This window comes from Stenella coeruleoalba (assembly GCF_951394435.1).
Source record: "Stenella coeruleoalba genome assembly, chromosome: 4".
Classification (NCBI taxonomy): Eukaryota; Metazoa; Chordata; class Mammalia; order Artiodactyla; family Delphinidae; genus Stenella; species Stenella coeruleoalba.
The window spans coordinates 18625313-18650753 of NC_137149.1; the positions used below are offsets into that span (position 1 = coordinate 18625313).

Here is a 25441-nt window from a genome sequence, read left to right on the forward strand (position 1 = left end):
CTTTGATTTTGCAGTTTTGGCTTATGAGAGAGTTTGCTCAACATGAGTCCAAGAATGCTTTTGCTTACACAGCTTCTGAGAATTAAAAACAGACATGACGTGTAAGTATCAGTGTTGAGTATTTCAGAACAAACTAAGAAAGACACAAATTGTAAAAAGTTTAAATTTAATCTTAATATTGTAATATATATGTAGCTTATGTAAAATTTTATAAGATTGGATTCTAAAAGAAGCAATAATTCTTATTAAGCAGTAACCTTTGCATTTAATCTAGTATTTTATCTCTTAAAAATGATACTCTTCTTTACTGCATTTTCTGACAAATTTAATCAGTATATATCACCATTCTGTATAAGTGAACCCTCAAAAATCTCTTTAAGTTTCATTTCCCCTCAAGTAAGAAAGTTATTCAATAAGTAAAAAAAATTTTACTTTTACAGTAATTAAATATATATTCTCAGATACGATACATAACTTTTGCATATTTGACTCTTACGGATCAACACAGATCACACACATTCTAATACTTACTGAATTATTTTGTTTAGGTTATCACAATCTGTCGCATAATATAGAAAACAATGTGCAACTTTCTAGCAGCTAAAGACCAGGCAGATTTTTTCATACCAGTGCTAACACTGAGGTTGTTTGGTGATTTAAACTTAAGACTACAGTTAACCTCATTATATGCAATTTTTGAACATAGAAGAAATCATAGATCCTAATATTTGTCCTGGGCTTCTGTTGTTCATAGCAACAAAATTTATTTTGCTATGGAATGGAATACGGAGTCTGTTGTATATTAAAGAACGACTCAACTTCAGCCTCCAAATTTAGGCTTTGGCAGGTAAATACAGTTACTCTGAGTCTTTTTTAATACTCTCAACTGGTAGTAATCAACCTAACCTGACTCTTAGAAACCAAAATGTGTTATTATCCAGCATGCTCTTCTTTCTGAGGGGAAACTATAATGTTTTACAAATCAGTGTAGGAATCGCACACAGGATAAAATGCAGAAGAACCCAGGGATGTGCTGTAACATAGCAGTCTGAAATGGGGTGGGGCCCTGTAGAAGAAGAGTGGGAAGAATTATGCCTTTGGCAAATGCAAGTTCATAAACCCCAGTGTCTCTAGGTAATAAGGAACATCTGCATCCCCAAATGATGGCTACTGGTCACAACACTGGCCTTATCCCAAAGTTGTTTTGTTTTTCTTTTTTACATGCCAGTTGTCTCTTCCCATTGTCACCTGAGTGAGGTCCCTGCTGACATCCCCAGCTACAGTGTCTTTCATCATCAGTGATTCGTCTCAACCTGTTAAACAGTGGAACAGATGCTATTAATAGCCAAGGGTCAAGACTTTTAATTTCTTGCCTGAAAGTTGCTATTGTTGACAGCTCAGTGCCTATGGATCTGACTCAGAGGAAAATATGCCACCTCCTGAATCAACACCACCTCCTTGGTTTGGGGGTAAGTGTCCCTTATTTCAGGGATACTTACTTTTTCATCTGAAAATTGACACAGCCCACCCAGACTAATCTGAAAAAGGATTGCTGCTGAAGAGGCAAAGCAGCGAGCCACACAAATTGAATGGTAAGACTAGAGATTGACTCATGACCTTGGCATGGAATAGATCCAGTGACAGGAGCTGGAACAACTGGATCTTGGCTGGTGCCTTTCCTCAAAGAAAACTGATAAATCCTGAATATTCCATTTATGTGTAACAGCTGTGGCAGTGTCCCTGCAGAGTTTGTGATAAATTTCTGAGCATTGCTAAATTAACTCTTACTTGAAGGAAATCTGTTGTATCTGGAAGAATTAACACACATCCAAGGGGACAGAAATATATTTAAGACTAAACAGAATGCTGTGACCTTAATCTTGTGAAAGGTCCTGCTTAGCTAAGGAAGAAATTAGAAAACACTTTTATTTTATTGTTTTATTTGTTTATTTTATGCTTCTGATGGTACAGAATCAACAGTTTGGGAAGCTTAATGCCTATGTGCAAAGAGAAGAGGTCAGAATTCTCTGAATTCTGACTTGTAGAGAATTCTCTAAGAATGTGAAGACAGCTCAGGTTTTAGGTCTAGTGTCTTAAACTGTCTCCTCTTTTACAGACTCCAGTAGTTTCAAAGACTCACTGTAGAGTAACTTCTCAACCTAAATGTCCATTGACATTTATTTACAAAACAGAAACAGACTTACAGACATAGAAAACAAACTTATGGTTACCAAAGGGGGAAGAGCGGGGAGGGATAAATTAGGAGTTTGGAATTAGCAGATACAAACTACTATGTATAAAATAAACAACAAGTCCTAGTGTATATATCACAAGGAACTATATTCAATATCTCGTATAACCTATAATGGAAAAGAATATGAAATATATATATATATATATTTAAAATTGAATCACTTTGCTCTATACCAGAAACTAACTCAACATAGTAAATCAACTATACTTCAATTTTTAAAAAAAAAAATGTAATAAATAAGGTAGAGTAGCTTCTGTTTTCATCACTTTTGACAATTATTTTTATCATTACAGATGAACCTGTGTTCCAGCCTGTGTTCTCAAGATAAATAACCCCTCCAATGACTATCTTACAGGGCCACCATGATTACCAGATTACTGGATCTTCTAATCTCTTTAAGTGGAAAACCACAGGGTAACAATCTGAAGTCACAAGACAGACATAGCAAAGTCTAGAGCTTTAAAACCATTTTGACTAGTGCCAATTTGACTAGCATTGTCCATAGTTGAGACAGAAGCAAATGTTGTATGTATTTACTTTCTTTCCTCTACCACCTTTACTGTCTGACAGTAGCCAAATCAACACTATTGCAGGAGACAAAGTGATGCACACTGTGTTTTGTTACATCCTGAGGTGAGAAGAGTAGGGTTATCCCCTCTTCTCTCTACAAGGTCAAGGTCATCCAAAATTACCCATTGATTCACTGTCCTGGAACTATTTTAAATGCTATTTCAGTAGATTCCCAAAGTATTACATCATCCCTTGAGATGACAACATGCTGGCAGAAAAAAAAAAACAGTGGAAGAAGTGAAAGTTCCAAGTAGTCAGCCTTTCATAGCTATGTTTTTTTTTGCCTAGGAAACCTCATCCATTTCCCCTGCTTTAGCCGCCGCATATATGCTTATGACGCCCAAATCTATTATCGACACAACACCTCTCCTCTAAACTCCAGACCCCAACTCCAACTATGTAGTGAACATCTTCACCTGAATTTCTTAGGCACCTCAAACTAGATAAGACCAAATAAATGTGAGCCTGTCTTACCTTTTCCCAGAACTTGCTCTTTTCCTCTTCCCCTTTCTCATCTACCTCCTCATCCAAACTAGAAACCTGGATGTCATCTTTGACTCTTTCCTCGACTCTACTCGTAACTCGGGTCAGCCTCAGTGCTCACACTTTACTCCATCCTCTTCATCCTGTCACTGCCAGGTTCTGATCATCACTTGCTTGGACTATTCCCATGGCCTTCTAACTGGCCTGTCTCCACCAGCCTTGGACCCCTCAAATCTGTCCTCTGCGCTGCTGCCAGAGAGCTCTTTCTTGAATTCAAATCTCATGTGTCTCTTAAAACGCTTTATGGCTTCCCACTGCCGAGAGCAGCATGGTGCTATCAGGTACTTCAGCGGGCAGTTTACCTGCTTCTCCGGCCTCATCTTTTCCCCTCTACCTTCTGTTGCCTTTGCACCTTACACTCCAGCAGGAGTGAATTGTAATTCTGGAGAAACCCCTAGTAAGCCTTCCACATCCATGCCTGTGCCATGTCCTAGAATTATCTATATCCTGATCTCCATTCCTCTGTTCCCGAACTGCCTGATAAACTCCTTCCTCTACATTATGTCAGATCCTCTTGGTAGGTCATTTTTGCCAATCTAGACAAGTTTAATCGCTCCTTCCTTTATTTCTAGGCATACATGCAGCATATAGAAGAACACACCGAAGCCACCCCTTACACATTATTACGAATACTTATTTACACTTCTGCCTCCCCAGATTGTCACTTATTAAAGGCACAGGCCATTTTGTATTCAGTTTTATAACCCTAATGCCTAGCATGGTATCTAGTATACTGTACACTCAAAAAATACTAGCTATTGAAGAGGATTCTAAAATTTATTCAGTTACATAAAAAGAGCACCACTACACTGAGACTTATTTATCCTACAAAATCAAAACTACCAAGAGGTATCACCTCACACCAGTCAGAATGGCCATCATCAAAAAATCTTCAAACAATAAATGCTGGAGAGGGTGTGGAGAAAAGGGAACCCTCTTGCACTGTTGGTTGGAATGTAAATTGGTACAGCCACTATGGCGAACAGTATGGAGGTTCCTTAAGAAACAAAACAATAGAGCTACCATATGATCCAGCAATCCCACTCCTGGGTATATATCCGGAGAAAACGGTAATTTGAAAAGATACATGCACTGCAGTGTTCACTGCAGCACTATTTACAATAGCCATGACATGGAGGCAACCTAAATGACCAGCGACAGGAATGGGTAAAGAAGATGTAAATATATACACAATGGACTATTACTCAGCCATAAAAACGAATGAAATAATGCCATTTGCAACAACATGGATGGACACAGAAATTATATACTAAGTGAAGACAGAGAAAGACAAATATATGATATCACTTATATGTGGAATCTAAAAAAATGGTACAAATGAACTTATTTACAGAACAGAAATAGAGTCACAGATGTAAAACACAAACATAGTTATCGGGGGGAAAAGGGGAGGGATAAACTGGGACACTGGGGTTGACATATACACACTACTATGTATAAAATAGATAACTAATAAGGGCCTACTGTATAGCACAGGGAACTCAATACTCTGTAATGACCTATATGGGAAAAGAGTCTAAAAACGAGTGGATGTATGTATAACTGATTCACTTTGCCGTACAGCAGAAACTAGCACAACGTAAATCAACTACACGCCAATAAAAAATTAATTAAAAAGAAATCCAAAGATCTTCACTCAGAAAAAAATTCAAAAACTAAGCTCAAAACACCACAACTGCTCAGTACTATTAGATCCATTCTGTGGGGAAAGCTATAAAGTGCTATACAACTGGCTACTGGTACTGGTATGGCTGTGGTTTGTATATACACGCACTTTTAGGTACATGTCTTATCTACTCCCCCAATGAGACAGAAGTACAATCTGTGTCTTTCATACTGATCTGCTTCCCTGTGTCATTCCCCACACAGTGTCTGCTCAACAGACATACAATCCCGGTTGTAATAATAATGGTGAAGTTGACAAGGAGCCTGTATTAATGGAAAGAATACTAGCCAGCAGCAAGGACCCTGGAGTAGTGTGATAAAAAGTAAAAAAAAAAAAGAGAAGTCCCTGCCCTTAATGAGCTTATATATAAATGAGAAGGAACATGAGGAAGTAACAATTTTGAGGACCTATTATGTATAAGACCCTGATTTGGGCACGATATAAATTATTCAGTCCACACAAAAACTCTGAGATACAATCATTATTGTCTCTCTTTTATAGTACTCTAAATGGCAAGTGTTTCTATGTCATATTTGAAATAAGCTTAAAAACTCATACTCAAAATTTTATATGTCCATCCCAGTGATCTTCAGACAAATGCACAATATAAAGATTTTTTTAAAACTATAGTTTTAGGGACTTCCCTGGTGGTGTAGTGGTTAAGAATCCGCCTGCCAATGCAGGGGACACGGGTTTGAGCCCTGGTCCAGGAAGATCCCACATGCCGTGGAGCAACTAAGCCTGTGCATCACAACTACTGAGCCTGCGCTCTAGAGCCACAACTGCTGAGCCTGCGTGCCATAACTACTGAAGCCCGTGCTCCACAACAGGGAAGCCACCGCAATGAGAAGCCTGCACGCTGCAATGAAGAGTAGCCCCTGCTCGCCGCAACTAGAGCAAGCCTGTGCAGCAGCGAAGACCCAATGCGTCCAAAAGTAAATAAATAAATTTATTAAAAATATAATTTAAAAATAAGACTATAGTTTAATAGCTTTGCAGCAAAGGCAGTAAAATGCAGTGAATTAGAGTTCCTGCTCTAGAGTCAAGACTGCCTGGCATGCCCTCCTGGCGTGCCATCCAGGCTCTGCCTCATATGACCTGTGTTTTCTTGGTTACTTTATGACTCCCTCAGAACTTCAGTTTTTGCCTCTGTGAAATAGAGTATAATACTCTATTTTATAGGATGAATGTGAAGATTAAATGATATACCTGTAAAACCCTTAATAAAGATTTAATAATACCAATACTAGTAAATTCATAGCAATAAAAGCTAAATTTAAAAAAAAGTACAAAAAGAGAAAACATTACTTACAGAAGCCAGTAATCTTCCATCTTCCTTCATAGCAAGGTAACGGTTCGCACACACTCCTTTGATAGACACAACCCCTCTCTCTTCTGCTTGAAGTTGTAGTTTGACTATAAGTAATGGAGAAAAAATTACCTTTGTAGCATCATAGAAAAAAGAGGCATCTACACGTTTATACAACATGCAGGGTAAAGACAAGAGGCACTTGTGCATCCAGCCAAGGAGCTGGGGGACAGGGGCCAGATGTCAATTAAATTCTGTTAGAATGAGAGGCAGACCCACTAAAGTATGAATGCCTCTTGACTCCCTTCTTAATCCAATGTCAGTGAGCGGATAAGAGTGACAGATGGAGAATTTTTTTCCCTTCATGTGTAATTAGCCTCCACTTGGCCCTGTTAACTACTTAGATTTTTTTTTAATGAACATATTTTAAGAGTACATAAATATATAAACTACTTATGAGAATTTCCACACTACTGCCTAACTTTAAACTCTTTAAAAGTTATTTTAACCAATTCTTCACAAATAAGGTATAATTGCTCACCATTATCTTTTGGTTTGTATTTCCTTGAGTTTCCTCACATTTCTAGCTTCCCCTTCAATACAATACCAAATGCATTTATCTTTCTTTATGGAGGGATTGTGATGTATAGTTTTTTTTTTTTTGCAAATATCTATTGGGAAAACAAAATGTGTATGCTTAATTTGCTTACAGTGTGATGAAAGATTTTCAGAATGTAAGATCCTGAAGAGGATGACCTATGTGTTACACTACATTATCAATATTAAGCAGACTGTTGAAAAACAAAAAAATAGATACTACATGATGATGATAATGCCATAGGGACAAATAATCATCTAATTAATTCAGTTAAAATTAAGTTCAAAATTTGTTTTGCTATTCAGAAGCAGCATTCTCCTGCCTAGAACAGCATTCCCCAAAATGTATTTTGGCTAACAGAAATTACTTAAAAAACAGGTTCTGGGGCCAAGTAAATTTAGGAAATTCTTGGTTAAGTCAAGTTAACTCTTTATTGTCAAACTTCTCAGAACTTTGCCTCTCATAACCTGCATTATAAATCACCATAAGGGGATCAAGTACACAGTGTGTATAAAATGTGCTTGGGTCCCAGAACAAGTTTTTTCATAGGCTATTCTGTGGCCTATAAACGTATCTAGGACATTCTTGAGAGCAACAGAAAAAAGCAGTGAATATTCAAGATTTTAGAAATCAGAATAATATTATTTGGATAACATTAGAAACATTAAGTAAATTTAATTTTCCCAGGTGAACCCGGACAGCTAGGAAACATGGCACGAAAAGGCAATGTTTGAAAAATTCTGGAATTACTATTAACTTTGTTAGACATAATTATGTCATAGTAATTATGTTTTAAATTTTTTCCTATCAGGTAGAACAACATACGGGTAAAATGAGATATAACATCTGGAATTGGCTTTAAAATATTCCAGGAAAAAAATAAAATAAAATATTCCAGGAATCCGTATTTTTTTAATAAAATGGGTGGGATAAATAAAACAAGATTGATTAACCTATGTCAATAGTTATTAGAAGCATGGGAGTTCATTATTCTCATTACTTTATGAATGTTTGAGAATTTACATTTTTTATAAAAAGATATTTGTTGGACATTTAATGTCTGATTCTCCTCTGTACCAGTCACTCCAGGTGAAATTCTTCTACAGAATCTTAAAAGACAGTACAAAGTAAAAGGAATATAATCAAGACATGAAAACTAAAGGGAAGGGAAGCCCAAGATTTATTTTTAACAAATATAAGCAAAATTAATGATTATGAATAAAAATCCTTGTATATAGCTCTAAAGTGATGTAGATAAGCCGTATTAATTATGAATGCATTTGCATCTCTTTTTAACTCATATGGTTGTATAAATGCTTCTGAGGCAAGACTGCATAGTCAATCACTATACTTTTTTCCCAGCACTTTATCAATAAACTATAGCCTAACTCAAGCCCACCATCTTATAAATGTGTATTACTGGTCATAAGGCAGATTATGGATATTAATGTGTGGTCAGTACCTGCAACTCAGTACCCAAAGTAAATGTCATCATTCACTTATTCATTGGCCCTTCACAGATTTCTTGGGATTCCACATTAGGATACTGTCATTTGATAAGCCACTAAAAAGTAAACACTAATTGTAGATGCCTGAAAAGTGTTTCCATTAACATATAACTATAAAAATATAAACTTTAAGGGTTTCCCTGGTGGCGCAGTGGTTGGGAGTCCGCCTACCGATGCAGGGGACACAGGTTCGTGCCCCGGTCCAGGAAGATCCCACATGCCGCAGAGCAGCTGGGCCCTTGAGCCATGGCTGCTGAGCCTGCGCATCCGGAGCCTGTGCACCGCAACAGGAGAGGCCACAACGGTGAGAGGCCCGTGTATCGCCAAAAAAAAAAGTGTGTGTGTGTATATATATATATATATATATATATATATAAACTTTAAAAGTAACCAGAGCCTGAAACCAATAAGAAGCTGGCAAATCCACAAAATCATAGATTTTCTTTAAAAACCCATCAGAGCTGAGATGCAAAGAGACCTAAGTAAACTAAATTTCACATACAGATGATCCCTTCCCCCACCAAAAAGATGACCTGCTTCCATCTTTGACAGGAAGAAGACTAACCCTATCAAAATGGGGAGTGTAAAGAAACCAGCTGAACTTTTACAAACTTCTAAGTGCTGCTGATGTGAAGAACTGGATTTCTAAGGAGCCCTAATCAAACAGCAATTCCATACCCACCTGCCAGTCCTCTCCTACAGAGCTTGCACGTAGTGCACAACCATCACACACCAGAGGCAGAGGACAGAACAGAAGGGCTAAGAGATCCTTCTGAAGCACCTAAGGCTTTGCTGAGTGCAAAGCAGCAGTCCACTGACAGCTGGGAGTGGAACAGAGCTGAGAGAATCTGTTCCAGCCCTTTGAGAATCACTGAGCCTTCACCAAATGAAAAGCAGGATGAAGAGAGATCTTCAAAGACAATGGTAGATTTCAAGAGCAAGGATAATCCTGACCTACCCAAATAGTTAATAGCTGGGCTATTTTTGTCTTAGACAAAATGGAATATGAAAAAGTACTCAACCCAAAAGAAGGCAGAAGAAGAGGAACAGAAGGACAAAGAACAGATGGGGAAATTAGAAAACAAATTCCAAGATGGCAGATTAAACCCAACACATCAATAATTGAACTAAATGTAAATGAACTAAACACTTAAAGGAAAAATTGTCAAGAAGTTAAAAGGCAAAACCCAACTATCTTGTCTACAAGGAAAGCACATTAAATACAAAGATACAGGCAAGTTGATAGTAATGTGGGAAAAAAATATAAAATGTATAACCCTAATTATAAGAATGCTAGTATGGCTATATTAATATCTGATGTGGACTTCAAGGCGAGTAGTATAACTAGAGATGAACAAAGTTATTTCATAATGATAAGAGGGTCAGATACCTCAAGAAAACATAATAATTTTAAACATGTAGCACATAATAATAGATAATGTGCTATAATAATAAATTGCCTGAAGCAAAAATTGACAGAAGAAATAGATCAGTAAGTATATGGAATATAAGAATAATGTTATCAGCCAACCTGACCTGACTTTTTTTTTTGAGATCAGGTAGGTTTCATTTACCTGAAACTTTAGTCTCTTCTTAACATCAATGTCATTTGAAAACTATGCTAAAAAAAATTAACTCTGCCAGCATGGTAAGTGATCCTATGCTTATTTGCCTAGTGGACTTGTACTATTGGTACCCCTGGTACTTTTGTTTTTTAACAGTCTGAGACATAATTCATGTATGATACAATTCATTTAAAGTGTACATACAATTCAGTGGTTTTTAGTATATTCACAGAGTTGTGCAACCATCACCACAATCAATTTTAGAACATCTTCATCATCCCACACCTCCTATGGTTCACCTCCTATGTCCCCAATACCACTAATCCACTTCCTGTCTCTATAGATATGCCTACTCTGGATATTTCATATAAATGGGATCATACAATATGTAGTCTTTTGTGACTGGCTTCTTTCACTTAGCATATTGTTTTCAAGGTTCATTCACATTATAGCCATGTATCAGTACTTCATTCTTTTTTATTGCCAAATAACATTGCATTGAATAGAGAGACCCCAGACATTTGGTTTGTTTCCAATTTTTGGCTATTATGAATAATGCTGCTATAAACATTCAAGTACAAGATTTTGTGTAGACATATGTTTTCATTTCTCTTGGGTATATACCAAGAAGTCAATATGGTAACTCTATGTTTAATCATTTGAGAAATTGTCAGACTTTTCCAAAGCAATCATTTCACATTCCCACTAGAAATTAAGGGTTCCAATTTCTCCACATCCAGGCCACATTTGTGATAATCCGTGGTGGTGGTTTTGTTTGTTTGTTTTTTCTATTATAGTCGTCCTAATTGGGTGTGAAGTGGTATCTCTTAGTTCTGATTTTCATTTTTCTGATGTTGAGTATCTTTTCATGTGTTTATTGGCTACTTGTATATCTACTTTAGAGAAATGTCTCTTCAGATCCTTGGCCCATTTTTTAGATTGTCTTTTTCTCATTGAGTTGTAAGAGTTCTTTATATGTTCTAGATACAAACCCTAATTAGATATCTGATTTGCAAATATCTTTTCCCATCCTGTGGCTTGTCTTTTCACTTCCTTGGTATTAATTATCCTTTGATGCATAAACATTTTTAATTTTCATGAAATCCAATTTATTGATTTTGTTTTTTCATTGCTTACGCATTTGGTGTCATATCTGAGAAACTACTGCCTAATCCAAGGTCATGAAGATTTACGCCTATGCTTTTCTCGTAAGAGTTTTAGTTTTACCTTTTCATTTAGGTTTTGATCCATTTTGAGTTAATTTTTGTATGTTGTATGAGGGTCCAACTTCATTGTTTTACATGCGGATGTGCCTAAATTGACACTTAAAGATCACTACACCCAAAATCTGCAGAATATATATATTTTCAAGGAATACTCCCAAGAATAAATTATATGCAGGCCATAAAACAAGTCTCAATATACTTAACAGGGTTAAAATCATACAGAGTGTAATATGAGAAATTAATAACAATAAGATATCTAGAAAATCCCACAAATATTTGGAAATTAAGCAATACATTTCCAAGCAAAACACATATCAAAGAAATCACAAGGGAAATTAGAAAATATTTCTAATTGTATGATAATAAAAACTCAACATGCTTAAAGGGAAAGGTACAGCTTTAAGTGTTTATATTGGAAAAACAAAAAATCATGAAAATCTCAGCTTTTACCTTAAGAACCAGAAGAGCAAATTAAGCCTAAAGTAATAGCAGAGGGAATACATACTATGTAAAAATTACACAGTGGAATATATATATATATTAGTAGAAAATAATCCCAAAGAGCTAACAGTTATTTCAGCGTAATAAGAGGAAAATAATATTTTACTTTCATACACTTTTTGATATTTAAAATTTTTTTCTCGGTTGAACACATGTTACTTTTATAACAAGAACAATGTTAGCATTGTCAGAATTTTTAAATAATGTAGAATAAAATGCCAAGTGTATGCCATATTAAACATGAAATAATTGCAGTCATGAGTTCCAAGAGGGAAATTTCTCAATTAAAAGCGATGTAAGAAATGTATCAATCAAAAGGAATGTGTAGGGCTTCCCTGGTGGCGCAGTAGTTAAGAATCCGCCTGCCGGGCTTCCCTGGTGGGGCAGTGGTTCAGAGTCTGCCTACCGATGCAGAGGACACGGGTTCGTGCCCCGGTGCGGGAAGATCCCACATGCCGCGGAGCGGCTGGGCCCGTGAGCCATGGCCGCTGAGCCTGCGCATCCGGAGCCTGTGCTCCGCAACGGGAGAGGCCACAACGGTGAGAGGCCCGCGTACTGCAAAATAAATAAATAAATAAATAAAATAAAAAGAAAAAACAAAGAAGAATCCGCCTGCCAATGCAGGGGACACAGGTTTGAGCCCTGATCCAGGAAGATCCCATATGCCGTGGAGCAACTAAGCCCGTGTGCCACAACTACTAAGCCTGCACTCTAGAGCCCATGAGCCACAACTACTGAGCCCACGCTCTAGAGCCCATCAGCCACAATGACTGAGCCCATGTGCTGCAACTACTGAAGCCCGTGTGCCTAGAGCTTGTGCTCCACAAGAGAAGCCACCACAATGAGAAGCCCGTGCACCACAACGAAGAGTAGCCCCCGCTCGGCGCAACTAGAGAAAGCCCACGCACAGCAACAAAAACCCAACGCAGCCAAAAATAAACAAATTAAAAAATGTATTAAAAAAAGCAATGAGTAAACCTTGATGAAAGCAAACCAACTATAAAAATTACTGTAAGACCATAGGAGAAATTTTAACACTAACTGGATATTTTATACTTCTAAGGGAATTTTTTAATTTTTAGGCATGAGAATGGAACTGTATTTTTAAAGGATCTTTTAGAGATACATATCAGTCTTTTAGAGATACATATCAATCATTTATGTATCTAATATGCACTAATACATACATATCACTTACGTAATAATTTATGTAGTCATTTTTCAAATGCTTTGATGAAATGACATGATGTCTCACATATAGTTAAAACAATCCAGTAGTAGGGAAGGGGGTAAAGAGCTAAGGCAGGTATAGATGAAACAAGACTGCGATGATAACTACTGAAGCTAGGTGATGGGTACATGGGGTTCATTAAATTGGTTCTATTTTTTGTATATGTTTGAAACTTTCTCTAATAAAAAATTGGGGGGGGGGTATAAAAGAACAAAAAGTAACCAAGGCAGTTCATTGGGCAATTAATGTTAAATGTGGGTACCAACTTATTGAAGGGTATTGTCTTAGACCATTCAGGTTCCTATAACAAAAATACCATAGACTGGGTGACTTAAGCAACATTTATTTCTCACAGTTCTGGAGGCTAAGGAATCTAAGATCAAGATGGCGTTAGATTCAGTGTCTGGTGAGAGCCCTTTTTCTGGTTCACAAACAGCTGTCTTCTCTCAGTGTCCTCACATAGCAGAAGGGGCTCTGTGGGGTCCCTTTTGTAGGGACACTGATCCCATTCATGAGGGCTCCACCCCCATGACATGACCAGTTCCCAAAGGCCCTACATCTCCTAATACCATTCCATCAAGGGTTTGGATTTCCACACATTAATTTGGGGGGCGGGGGGGGGGGACGACACAAACATTCAGTCCGTAACAGGTATGAAAACTGTGTTAATGTTCCAGAGACAGTCCTTGAGATACTTTTGGATTCTATACAGTGTGACATCTCAGCCAGTACTCCAGGACACTGGACAGCCCCTGTTTCATACTGGACTGGCTTCACAGGGAGGAAAGCTACAATAAAATCATCATACTTGAGATTCAGAAGACTCTGAATAAGCAAAGCCATTGGATCTTACGACATAGAAAAGGCATAAACCAAAGACGTGTTTTGTTGGCTGGAGGAAGAGTGGGAAGAGGGTCTTCTTTAAAGGAGTGGTTTTAAATATCAGGCACTTCAAGATAGAGAATGAAAGGAATTCTATTAAATTTCCACATAACGAATACAATGTAAAATTTTGCATACTTTTCAGGAAATGAAACAATAGACAAGCTAGCAAAAATTTGTTCTGAAAAATGGAGGATAACTTTGGATAACATTATCATCAACTCTTCTGAACCATAAAAATGATCTATTCCCTTCTGTGCCTAACCAGGGAAACTATTATCCTCAGCCTAGTTTCTGGAAATAGAAAATATTAATGTATACTTTTACATTTAGAATAAAGATTAAAGCCTTGGTGTTCACCTTATATAAAACTAAACCCTATTTTAATACTTCAATCTAGCTGTTTATACACTTGAAAAGTGTCTGTCATAGCTATCCAAAAAGCAAAAAAAAAAATTGGTTTTCTCCATAATATTGATAATATGAAACTTGCCACCTAAAAAGTGCTTAATAAATGACTATAAAATAGAACATTCCTTTTTGTAGTATAAATAAGTACCAATTCTCTTGCATGCAGTGCGCTAGACTGTGGAATTATAATCTACCCTGGAAAACCTTCTGTGGTCATTCCCTTTTCCCTTCTCCCCTCAGTTTAGGATAGGAGTCCTCTCCTCTATACTCCTTTATCCTGCTTCCTCTACTCGGAACAATTTTGTACCCTACTTGTCTGGCCCTCTTTGATTGTGAGCTTCTTGAGGGCAGGGAACTATATCCATCTCTGTATCCTGTGAGTTAACACAATGCCAGACACATAGAAGTCTCTTGTGAATGTCTGATGGATTGAAAGCATCTCACACGAGAAAAAGCAGCTAAAGGAACCATTGCAGCAATGTCCTTGGTGTCATACTGGAGCATTATACAGGTGCTATGAGACTACGGAAAATGACATATCTATTATTAGAGGGAAAATCAGAGAATCTTTCTAGGCGAGATGAGGTTTGAGCTAAGTTTTGAAGGATATGTAGGAGATAACCTCATGAACAAGGTATAGGGTAGGGAGACTAGATAGAATGATATTCCAGGTAGAATGTCATTTCAGGACTGAGGCACGAAACAGCCTAAACAGCCAAGTCCAAGACAGCTAGAGCAATAGGCAAAATCCAGACTGAGAAACCCCACAGGTCGGGGACTTCCCTGGGGGTCCAGTGGTTAAGACTTTGCCTTCCAATGCAGGGGGTGTGGGTTCGACCCCTGGTTGGGGAGCTAAGATCCCACATGCCTCGAGGCCAAAAAAAAAAAAAAAACATAAAACAGAAGCAATAATGTAACAAATTTAATAAAGACTTTAAAAATGGTCCACATTAAAAAAAAAAAAATCTTTAAAGAAACCCCACAGGTCAAATAATCCAATTTCCTCAACAATCAGTTACTAGGGAGAAAAACAGATGGAAGGAGGACCTGAGACTAAAAAAGGCTTAAAACTGACATACTTTAAAAAGTAAACTAAAGCAGAATATTTAAGATGCCTATCAGTGTGATGAAACTATTAAGAAACGCAAAGAAGTAATTAAAGATCTATACACTTTTATTGGGGGGTCAGGGGACTGTGATTGAGACAGGGGACACACAGAGGGGCTTCTACGGTGACTGGCAAAGTTCTGTTCTCTGACCTGAGGGATGATTACAAAAATGTTCACCTAGTAATAACCCATTAAAGTACAAATTTGTTTTATGTGTTTTTCTGTATCTATGTTATATTTTACATTTTGAAAGTTTTTTAAATTAAAAAAAGAAGTCTACAATAAAAGACCTTTCTAAATTGGACGTTGAACACTGAGGTAGCCCCGGTCACTTCAGCACGCTGGAGACCACCCACTATATTCAGGTTTTGGATACACAGAAGTCAACAATTTTGATAAACATAGACTTCTGGTGGCTTTCTAATGTTGATATTAAATCCAGTAAGAGATGAACTTGGAAAAATACATAGTGTATTATCCAAGTTTAAAATTCAACTTTTTTTTCTCTGCTGTAGCATAAAAACAAAAGCTGTAAACCACAAAATTGAAGAATCTCATCATCAGGCAAGATCTTAGGGGTCAATTGGTCCCATCACTATACAACTACATCTTAAATCCCATCTACAATATCCATGAGAAACAGTTGTCTAAGTTTTACTTGAAAATCTTTAGCAAAGGAGAATTTGCACAGTCTCTCTAAGATGATTTAGATATGTAAGCAAAGGAACAGAAACTCTGATCACAGTAAACTACTCAAATGTTCAAGTGCTCAGACCATTAATTAGCACTTGACACATTTAGTTAACAGAGTGTAACCAAAAAGCCGAACTAAACAATTTGCAACTCCTTTTTTGGAATTTCCTCCATGAATTTGTATCATTTTCTTTTGAATAGGCTCAAGGATGATAAATCTTTTTTTTTTTTTTTTTTTTTTTTTGCGGTACGCAGGCCTCTCACTGTTGTGGCCTCTCCCGCTGCAGAGCACAGGTTCCAGACGCGCAGGCTCAGCGGCCATGGCTCACGGGCCCAGCTGCTCCGCGGCATGTGGGAGCTTCCTGGACTGGGGCACGAACCCATGTCCCCTGCATCGGCAGGCGGACTCTCAACCACTGCGCCACCAGGGAAGCCCAAGGATGATAAATCTTAAAATCACGAATACTAATTTGTTAGAGCAGTAAAGGACTTCAGAGATCATCCAGTGCGCCCTCCTCGGTTATAAATAAAGAAGCTGACATTTAGAGAGGCTTGTCCCCGGTGAAAGAATATGGTTTTGGGAAATAGACAAGTCAGTGTTTCTGAGAACAGTGAATACATTCATTCATTCAGTCATGAACATTTACTAGTAACAGGTATGTGCCAGGTACTGTGCTAAGCAATAGGAAGCATAAAGGAAACTACAACATCAGTCTTTGACCTTGAACATACAATACTGTCGAGGAGAAGAGGGATGGTACACAGATAACTAGATGAGCTCCATAATGTCAGTGCCATGAGAGAAATTCACACAAGCTATCCAACAACGCTCAGAAGGTACACCTAACCCAGCCTGGGAGATGAAAGGTTTCCTGGAAGCAGTGACAACTGAATGGAGACTACAGGAATTAGCAGAGTTAGTCAGGAAAAGAGAGTAGGAACAACAACAACAAAAGCATCCTGACGTAACTTGCAAAAGAGAAAGGGACAGAAAGCATGGCACAGCCAAGGAATGTCAGGTACATGGGTGTGGCCAGCACAGAGTGAGGGGGCGGTGTGTACTGTGTGAGAGGGCATTGCGGGACAGGATGAGGCCGGAGAGGCCAGAGGCTCTGAAGACTATGTTAAGGAGTTTGACAGTATAAAAAAAGAAGAAAGAATGCGAGCTTTGCATGAAATAGGATGGAAAGAAGTTGATAAATATGTGAGACTTGAAGGAAAAAGAATTAAAAGTTAATGAAGGGAGACAGTGGAGGTAAGAAGGAGGCAGGGAAGGAAGAAGGAAGGAAAGAATGGTTTCTCTCTGGGCCACGGGTTTCTCTGCCTTGGATATTTGGGAGATTATTGAGATGGGAAATACAGGAGGAGGGACAAGTTGGCAAGAGAAGATAATCAGATAAGTTCCCTTAAGACATATTGACAGTCTGTGGAAAATCCAGACAGAGATATCCAGAAGAGAGTCAGCTATATGAATCTGGAGCTCAAAAAAAGAAATCTATGGGCTTCCCTGGTGGCGCAGTGGTTGAGAGTCCGCCTGCCGATGCAGGGGACACGGGTTCGTGCCCCGGTCCAGGAAGATCCCACATGTCGCGGAACGGCTGGGCCCGTGAGCCATGGCTGCTGATCCTGCGTGTCTGGAGCCTGTGCTCCGCAACAGGAGAGGCCACAACAGTGAGAGGCCCGCGTACCGCAAAAAAATAAAAAAATAAAAAAAATAAATAAAAAAAATCTATGCTGGAAATAAAGATTTGGTAATCATAGCAAACAGTGGCTACCTTGGACACACAGGCTGCTGCAAACCCACACAGGGAGATACAAAATGAGATCCAGAACAGTGTGTAACAGGCATGAAGTAAAGGGCAAAGGACGGAATCCTGCGACACACCAACATTTGCAGGAGGAGTAGAGGGTGTAGAGCCAGCAGAGCCTGGAAAAGAGTGGTCAGTCAAGCCAGCTCACGAGGGTAAGCACTGTGCACACACCTACACCGCCCCACACCTACACCACACACACACCCCTACACCACACACACCCCTACACCACACACACACCTACACCACACGCGCACACACCTACACCACACACACACCCCTACACCACACACACCCCTACACCACACACACACCTACACCCCCCCACACCTACACCACACACACACACCTACACCACACACACCCACCTACACCACACACACCCCTACACCACACGCGCACACACCTACACCACACACACCCCTACACCACACATGCACACAAACCTACACCACACACGTGCACACACCTACACCACACACGTGCACACACACCTACACCACACGCACACACACCTACACCACACACCTACACACACACACCACACACACCTACACCACCACACACACCTACACCAACACCACACACACCTACACCCCACACATGCACACACCTACACCCCCCACACCTACACCAACACCACACACACCTACACCACACACGTGCACACACCTACACCACACGCACGCACCTACACCACACACACGCACTACACACACCTACATGCAAACCTACACCACACACATGCACGCACACATGCACTCCTACACCACACACACCTACACCACACACACACCTACACCATACACGCACACCACTACACCTACACCCCACACACGCGTGCACACACCTACACCCCACACACACGTGCACGCACCCGTACACCACACACACATGCGTGCACCCGTACACCACACACACCTACACCCCACATGTGCGCACACACCTACACCACACGTGCACACACCTACTCCTACACCACACACACGCGTGCACACACACACCTACACCCCACACACACATGCGCGCGCACCTATACCACACACACGCACAGCTACACCACACGATTTGGAAACTAAGGGACAAAACTGTTATTCTTTGTGGGTGGTACGATTTTCTGCATTAAAATTAAGAGACTAGATGCAAGGATTGGATACTGGAGCAAAAAAAGGATGTCAGTGGAAAAAGTGGTGAAATCTAAAGTCTGTAGTTTAGTTAACAGTAATGCATCAGTATTGGTTTTTTGTTGTTTTTTTTTTTACTTTTGACAAAAGTGCCACAGTTATGCAAGAAGTTAACCTTAGGGAAAGCAGGGTGAAGGGTATAGAGGAACTCTATAAAATCTTTGCAACTCTTCTATAAATCTATAATTTTTCCTGAACAAAAAGTTTTTTGAAAGTCAAAATAAAATACAAATGAAGTACTGAAAATACTCCAGCAAGGTTGCTTGATACAAGTATAAAAATCAGTTGAGTTTCTGTTACCCACAACAAACTTTTAGAACACACAGTTATTTTTTTTAAAAAAAGATACCGTTTGAGACAATAACTAAAGGTACCAAGGACTTGTATGGAGAAAGTTATAAAAGTTTATTGAAAGTCATTCTGAAAAGACTTAAAAGGGGAGCTATGTGTGCTTACCAATGGGAAGACTCAATATAGAGTCACTTCTCCCCCCATGTAGTCTATACATTTAATGAACCCCCCAAGAGTGGCCAGAAGTAGAAAACCAGGGGAGAGTAAAAACCAACCGAAGACAGAATCTCAAGTGGGACCTTTAAAAAGACCTTCAATGTCAAATGGTACAAAAGAAGTCCGGTAATATAGGACTGAAAAGTAATCACTGGATTAACCACAGGAAGAATTTGAGAACAGTTAATGCAAACAACTTCTTCAAGAATTCTGACTGAAATAAACCACAGAAATTAAATTGTAGTACTCAGAAAAAATAACATGGTGTCAAATGCACACATTTTGGACAAATTGAACAAATTTCAGACAGAATTGGACTCATCAGGCTTCACCACTTACTAGCTGAGCTTACCTCTTCACCTGCACAATGGAAAATAATTGCTATTGCACAAGGCTATAGTGAAAATTAGATATTAGATCTCTCTCTCTGCATATGTAAAAGTTTTAGTATAGCCTTGTAATCATCTATGTAACCATCATAGATGTTGGCCTCCTACTCTACACCTGCTTCTTCCTATTGCTTTGTTTTGAGATTCAAGGATTCTATGATGTGTTAGGAAACCTTATACTTGATCTAGGACATGAGGATATCTAGAAAAGGGCAAGTATGATCTACAAAATGCAGAGGCATCTTTCAGTAATGTCATTTATGCTGTACATAATGTCGTACCCTACCTAGGCTGACTCTACCTATGGCAAATAAATTTATAGTTTCACTATTCTCAAGGGAAGTAAACTAAATGGTACTTACTGCAAAGAAGACACAGACCTTATACAATTTCTCCATCTATTATCCTGTGTTTATTATTCCTTCATTTGACAAAATGGTATCAGTTGCCTCATGTGTCTGGAGCTAGAAATACAACAGTAGCCAAGATCTACAAAGTCTGTGCCCTCATGGAGCTTACATTCTGGTGGCAACTACATGGTGTTTCTTTAGTTGGGCCAGCATTAATGTTATTTCTCATTTAAATAATTTTAAGCTTAAGCAAAGTGAAACTCTTAATTCAGTACACAAAAATAATCGGAGAGAAGTTGCCTAATACTCTATTACAAAGTTCACTATATGGATCGACCGCTGACAAGCACTTATATTCCTGACATCCTGTTCTGAGAACAGTGTACACATTTTAATTTCTTACTTACCGTTCAAAACAAACATATTAATTTAAAACTTGGTGGTACGGTGTGTTAGCTTTCCAATATAATTACGTTTTTGAGTCAAAAAGTCACTGACTCAGGTTTAGTAGTCTCCTTGGAACAGAAATTACTGAGTAACTGATAACTAAATTCCAAGGCATAACCCATTGGTTTATTTTCTTCTGTCAGGAATCATCCAATTTAATGCTGAAGACCAAGCACTGAAAACTTTTTAATGCAGATAACTGACAAAGGAGTGTATATAACAAAAGAAACTCATTTGCTAAAAATGAAAAACTTTAAATCTCCATATATATGGGGAATACCAGAGGTAATAATCAGATAGATTACAAAGATCAGAAACCTAACTTTATTTATTTATTTCCTTTTTTGTTTGTCTAATTTGACTAACGAGCTTCACACTGACTCTCTCCTTAAACTTTCTTTTTTTTTGCGGTACGCGGGCCTCTCACTGTTGTGGTCTCTCCCGTTGCGGAGCACAGGCTCCGGACGCGCAGGCTCAGCAGCCATGGCTCACGGGCCCAGCCGCTCCGCAGCATGTGGGATCTTCCGGGACCGGGGCACAAACCCATGTCCCCTGCATCGGCAGGCGGACTCTCAACCACTGCGCCACCAGGTAAGCCCCTAAACTTTCTTTTTTTATCATTTCCTTTTGCATATCATCCCAGAAACCAAAAACCACACATTCCATTCTTCTCACAACTCAACTGGCTGGTTAAAGTTTATAGATAAGAATATTAGACACACACACAGTTCTACAAATTCTTAGCAACTCCTCAGTTTGCAAAGAAGGTTAAAGTTAGACATAATATGAAAGAAAGAAAAATAGGAATGAAGAAAGGAAGGGAGGACCTTAGAAATCCATGAATTCTTTCATTACTACTCAATCAGGACATGGCTTTATGAGTCCATTAAATCTTTCTCTGTATCAAGCCTTATATCCACAAAGTAGAAACTGTTTTCATTGTGGGACTTAAGACTACCAATGGTGACAAAATATTTAAAACAGTTTAAATAAAAGTAAGTGTAATAGGGGCTTCCCTGGTGGCACAGTGTTTAAGAATCCGCCCGCCAATGCAGGGGACGTGGGTTCGAGCCCTGTTCCGGGAAGATCTCACATGCCACGGAGCAACTAAGCCACAACTATGGAGCCTGAGCTCTAGAGCCCATGAGCCACTACTACTGAAGCCCGCGCGCCTAGAGCCCGTGCTCCACAACAAGAGAGAAGAGTAGCCCCAGCTCACTGCAAATAGAGAAAGCCTGCGCTCAGCAACGAAGACCCAACGCAGACAAATAAAAATTTTTTTAAAAGTAAGTGTAACATAATATGTCTGAAATACCAAATTTCTTGCCAGTTACGTCTAAGCCATATCATTTAATTTCTGCAATAAAATTTTTTTTTAATGTACAGTTGATTTATGCCAAAGACAGGGCTGTTACAAGCAATTCCAATCCATAAAAACCTGCAGAAATCAATTTTCTCCAATGTCTCCTCTACTGGATCTCATGCTTCATGTCCTAAAGTGGAAGCGTTTGAGGGAGCTGAGCTACCTCAAGAGCAAGTGTAACACAGGCCCGAACAGCTGTAGACATTAGACGATTCCTGATTCTTCTAATAACACAATGGCAATGGCTTTTACTTTGTAAGTGGCATCAAATAATGAAGTCATACTGATAGCAAGAAAGAGAGAAAGACTATCTGGCACCTTGTGGCATTCCAGAAACTCAAAGTGCAATACAGGGTTAACGCAGAACTGCACAGCAGCAGAGAGAACTTCAAAGATGGAGAGAAAAGGAAAGAGTTCAAAGTCTCAACACCCATCAGTAAACAATCACAACAGGTTGACAGGTGGAGAAAATAGAATACCTCCTCTCACCCTTTCCACAGCTACCAGGGGCCCCAGACGATATCTGACTACTGTAGTGTCAGGGAGAGTGCAGAAATGCCTCCCACCCAGGTCATTTCTTGGCCTGCTTTGAAGCGGTGTGTAATTCAGGAGGGAAAATTCCGTCAACCTTTGGCAGGGGCATTTTCTGGCAATGGCTGCAGTAGCGACATCTTAGTGAGCTGGATTTCAGGACCAGACGCTGTCTCCTGGCATAGAACCCCAAGTCAACTCTGAGGGCACACAGGTACAAACAAGTACCAGCTTCCACCTACAAAAAGTCCTCAGCCCTACATAAGTGTTAAAGGCTATTTTCTTCCCAGAGACCAGCTGTGGGAGAAATGGTTCTAAAAATAAGAGGGCCACAAAATTACAGAAAGGGAGAATAGATTGGCAGTTGCCAGAGGTGGGATTGGGGGAATGAGTGTGGCTATAAAAGGGCAACCTGAGGAATCCTTGTGATGATGGAAGTGTTCTGTGTCTTGGCTGTGTCGACGTCAATATCCTGGTGTGATACTGTAAAAGGTACTGCAAGATGTTACAATTGGGGAAAACTGGGCAAAGGGGACATTGAATCTCTATTACTTCTTATAACTGTATGTGAATCTAAAATTACCTCAAAATTTTTTTTAACTAATTTTAAAAATATCAACCAACTAGTTCAAAATCTCATCTAGTTTAATAGTCAATATTTGAAACATATGGTTTAAGATACAAAGAATTATTTAAGAGAGAAAAAAAGCCAAGTAATGTAAAGAAGATAGACTCCTCTAGATATTATTTTTACTCTAAGTTCCGTTTCCATGGCAGAATAGAAATGGACGTAATTGAGAACCCACAGGTGGAACAGCCCATAGACCAAATAATTTGCCTCCAATGTATGCAGGTTTTTCCATTCTACAACTTGTTCACTCACTATGAGTGCAGTCCTATCTGGGCTCATGGAATAAAACACGATACAACACAGTACAAAGATCTGATGCAAAGTTTCAGTTAACACTCCATTTTTATGATTTTACTCTAATATTCATGGGGAAAATATGAAATGATTCTAAGATGAATCACTGTTTGAAAATTCTTTTTTTTTTGATCGCTTATTCTACTTATCAGATTCTCAATTATTCAGAGGCTCACTACATGGTCTATGGGCTATTGTGCCACCATGGGTTCTCAATTTCTTCCATTCTCTATTCATAGCCTCTGAATACTCCCATTAGATGGTGAGGGAACAGCAGGCAGAGGAAAGAAGGATGAAGTTCAAATACCACTTTTGCTACCTGTTTGTGGCCATATTAAAAAGTCAGGCGGTGGAAGGAGGTTATGTAAAGGTTATATAAAGACAAGACAGAAAGATTCTGTATGCCTCAGAGAGCTGAATGTTATAGAGCATTACATTTTTAATCAGTAAAAGAACGCTGAGAACTGCTCTGGTGACCCCAGAACATGTGGTCACTTCCCATTTCTTCACATTTCCTATAATGTTACTGAATAAACAGGATGTGCACCGGCCCCTGGGGCCGGCATCTGTGCTACTTTATGAGAAGACGTCTTCCAGCAGAGGCCTTCCGAAGCTGGAGGTGGAAGCACCGGGTTTCAGAATTGCTGCTCTGTTGTCTGAGGAGACCAGCGGCAGACAGGCCCCTGAGGAAGTCAACAGCCTAATATGGACCAAATTGTTCAAAGTCAGACACATCTTCAGTCAGGGGCAGCCCCTGCTATAGGCTGAAAACTATTTTCACTGAAAAATAACAGCTGATGTTTCTAAATTTTAGTTCTATAATATAAATCAATTCTTGAAAAATCCTTATCAACTCCTTTGGTTTGTCTCAGAGTGAAGAGTTGAGCATTCAAGGAGCACTACAAATACTTGTACTAAAAGCAGGGTAGCAAACTCAAAGGCCTACAGGGACCATGTGAGTAACAGACAAGAGAGAAGCACCCTGGTGATAAGGTTAGGAGAAGCAGGGAATAGTGGGGACCGTGATAAACCATAGAACATATACCCCTCCCAACCGATGGGGCAGCCACTACTCAGTACCGGCCAGGTGCTTGCACGTGCGCGCGCGCGCGCGCACACACACACACACACACACACACACACACACACACACACACAGTTGTGACTGGAATTTGGCTTGTGGATCACCAATCTGAAATCCCTGTTTCAAAGGCTATTAACCTGGCCAGAGTGCCCTGAAATCACAAGAAGCTCAGCTAGAGAGTAATAGCAAAAATATAAACTGCCTCAAACAAGTATTTCTGCAACCAATCCAACATACCCAAGAGACAGAGCACCTCCTGATTACAGCCTTTTCTTGGCGATTCTTTCTACCTTTTGGAAATGCTTCTTGGATGATCTGAGAGAGCTGAGGTCTCTCTCAAAGCTAAGCGCCCCCGGAGATAATGCAGCCAGCTTGGCTGGTCCCGCGCCTGCCCTAGGGGTGAATATGCCAATTAGCTATTTGTGTTCCTGGCACTTCTTTCTGGATTGAGGAGTTCACATTCATCCTCAAACATCACACAATTCAGGCAGCTCCAGAACAGAAAACAGAGCAGCAAGTGTGTGCCTGGGAAAGGAGGAGCTTCGGGGGAAAGGCGAGGGGGGCACAGGGTGGAGGAGGGGGGCTGCCCAGAGTGTTGCAGCTATTTAACTGCACTCTCCACACAGTCATTCTGTTTGACTGGTAAAATCATTAGGAAAACACCTTTCAAAGCAGGCTTAAGACAAGAGAGTTTTATTTGACCCTCATGAAAATAGCCTGGGCGGCACGTCTCTCGGTCAATGACGAGCTTTACTGAGGCCTC

The 25441-nt window shown here is 39.4% G+C and overlaps 1 protein-coding gene across 1 annotated transcript in view; it reads right to left on the minus strand.

Moving 5' to 3' along the window:
* The window catches only part of FGF2 (fibroblast growth factor 2), a 54505-nt gene that overhangs the window by 5987 nt on the left and 23077 nt on the right, over positions 1-25441 (minus strand). The window contains exon 2 of the mRNA XM_079919198.1: positions 6367-6470. Within this exon, the coding sequence (XP_079775324.1) occupies positions 6367-6470 (104 nt within the window). The remainder of the gene's footprint in view (positions 1-6366; positions 6471-25441) is intronic.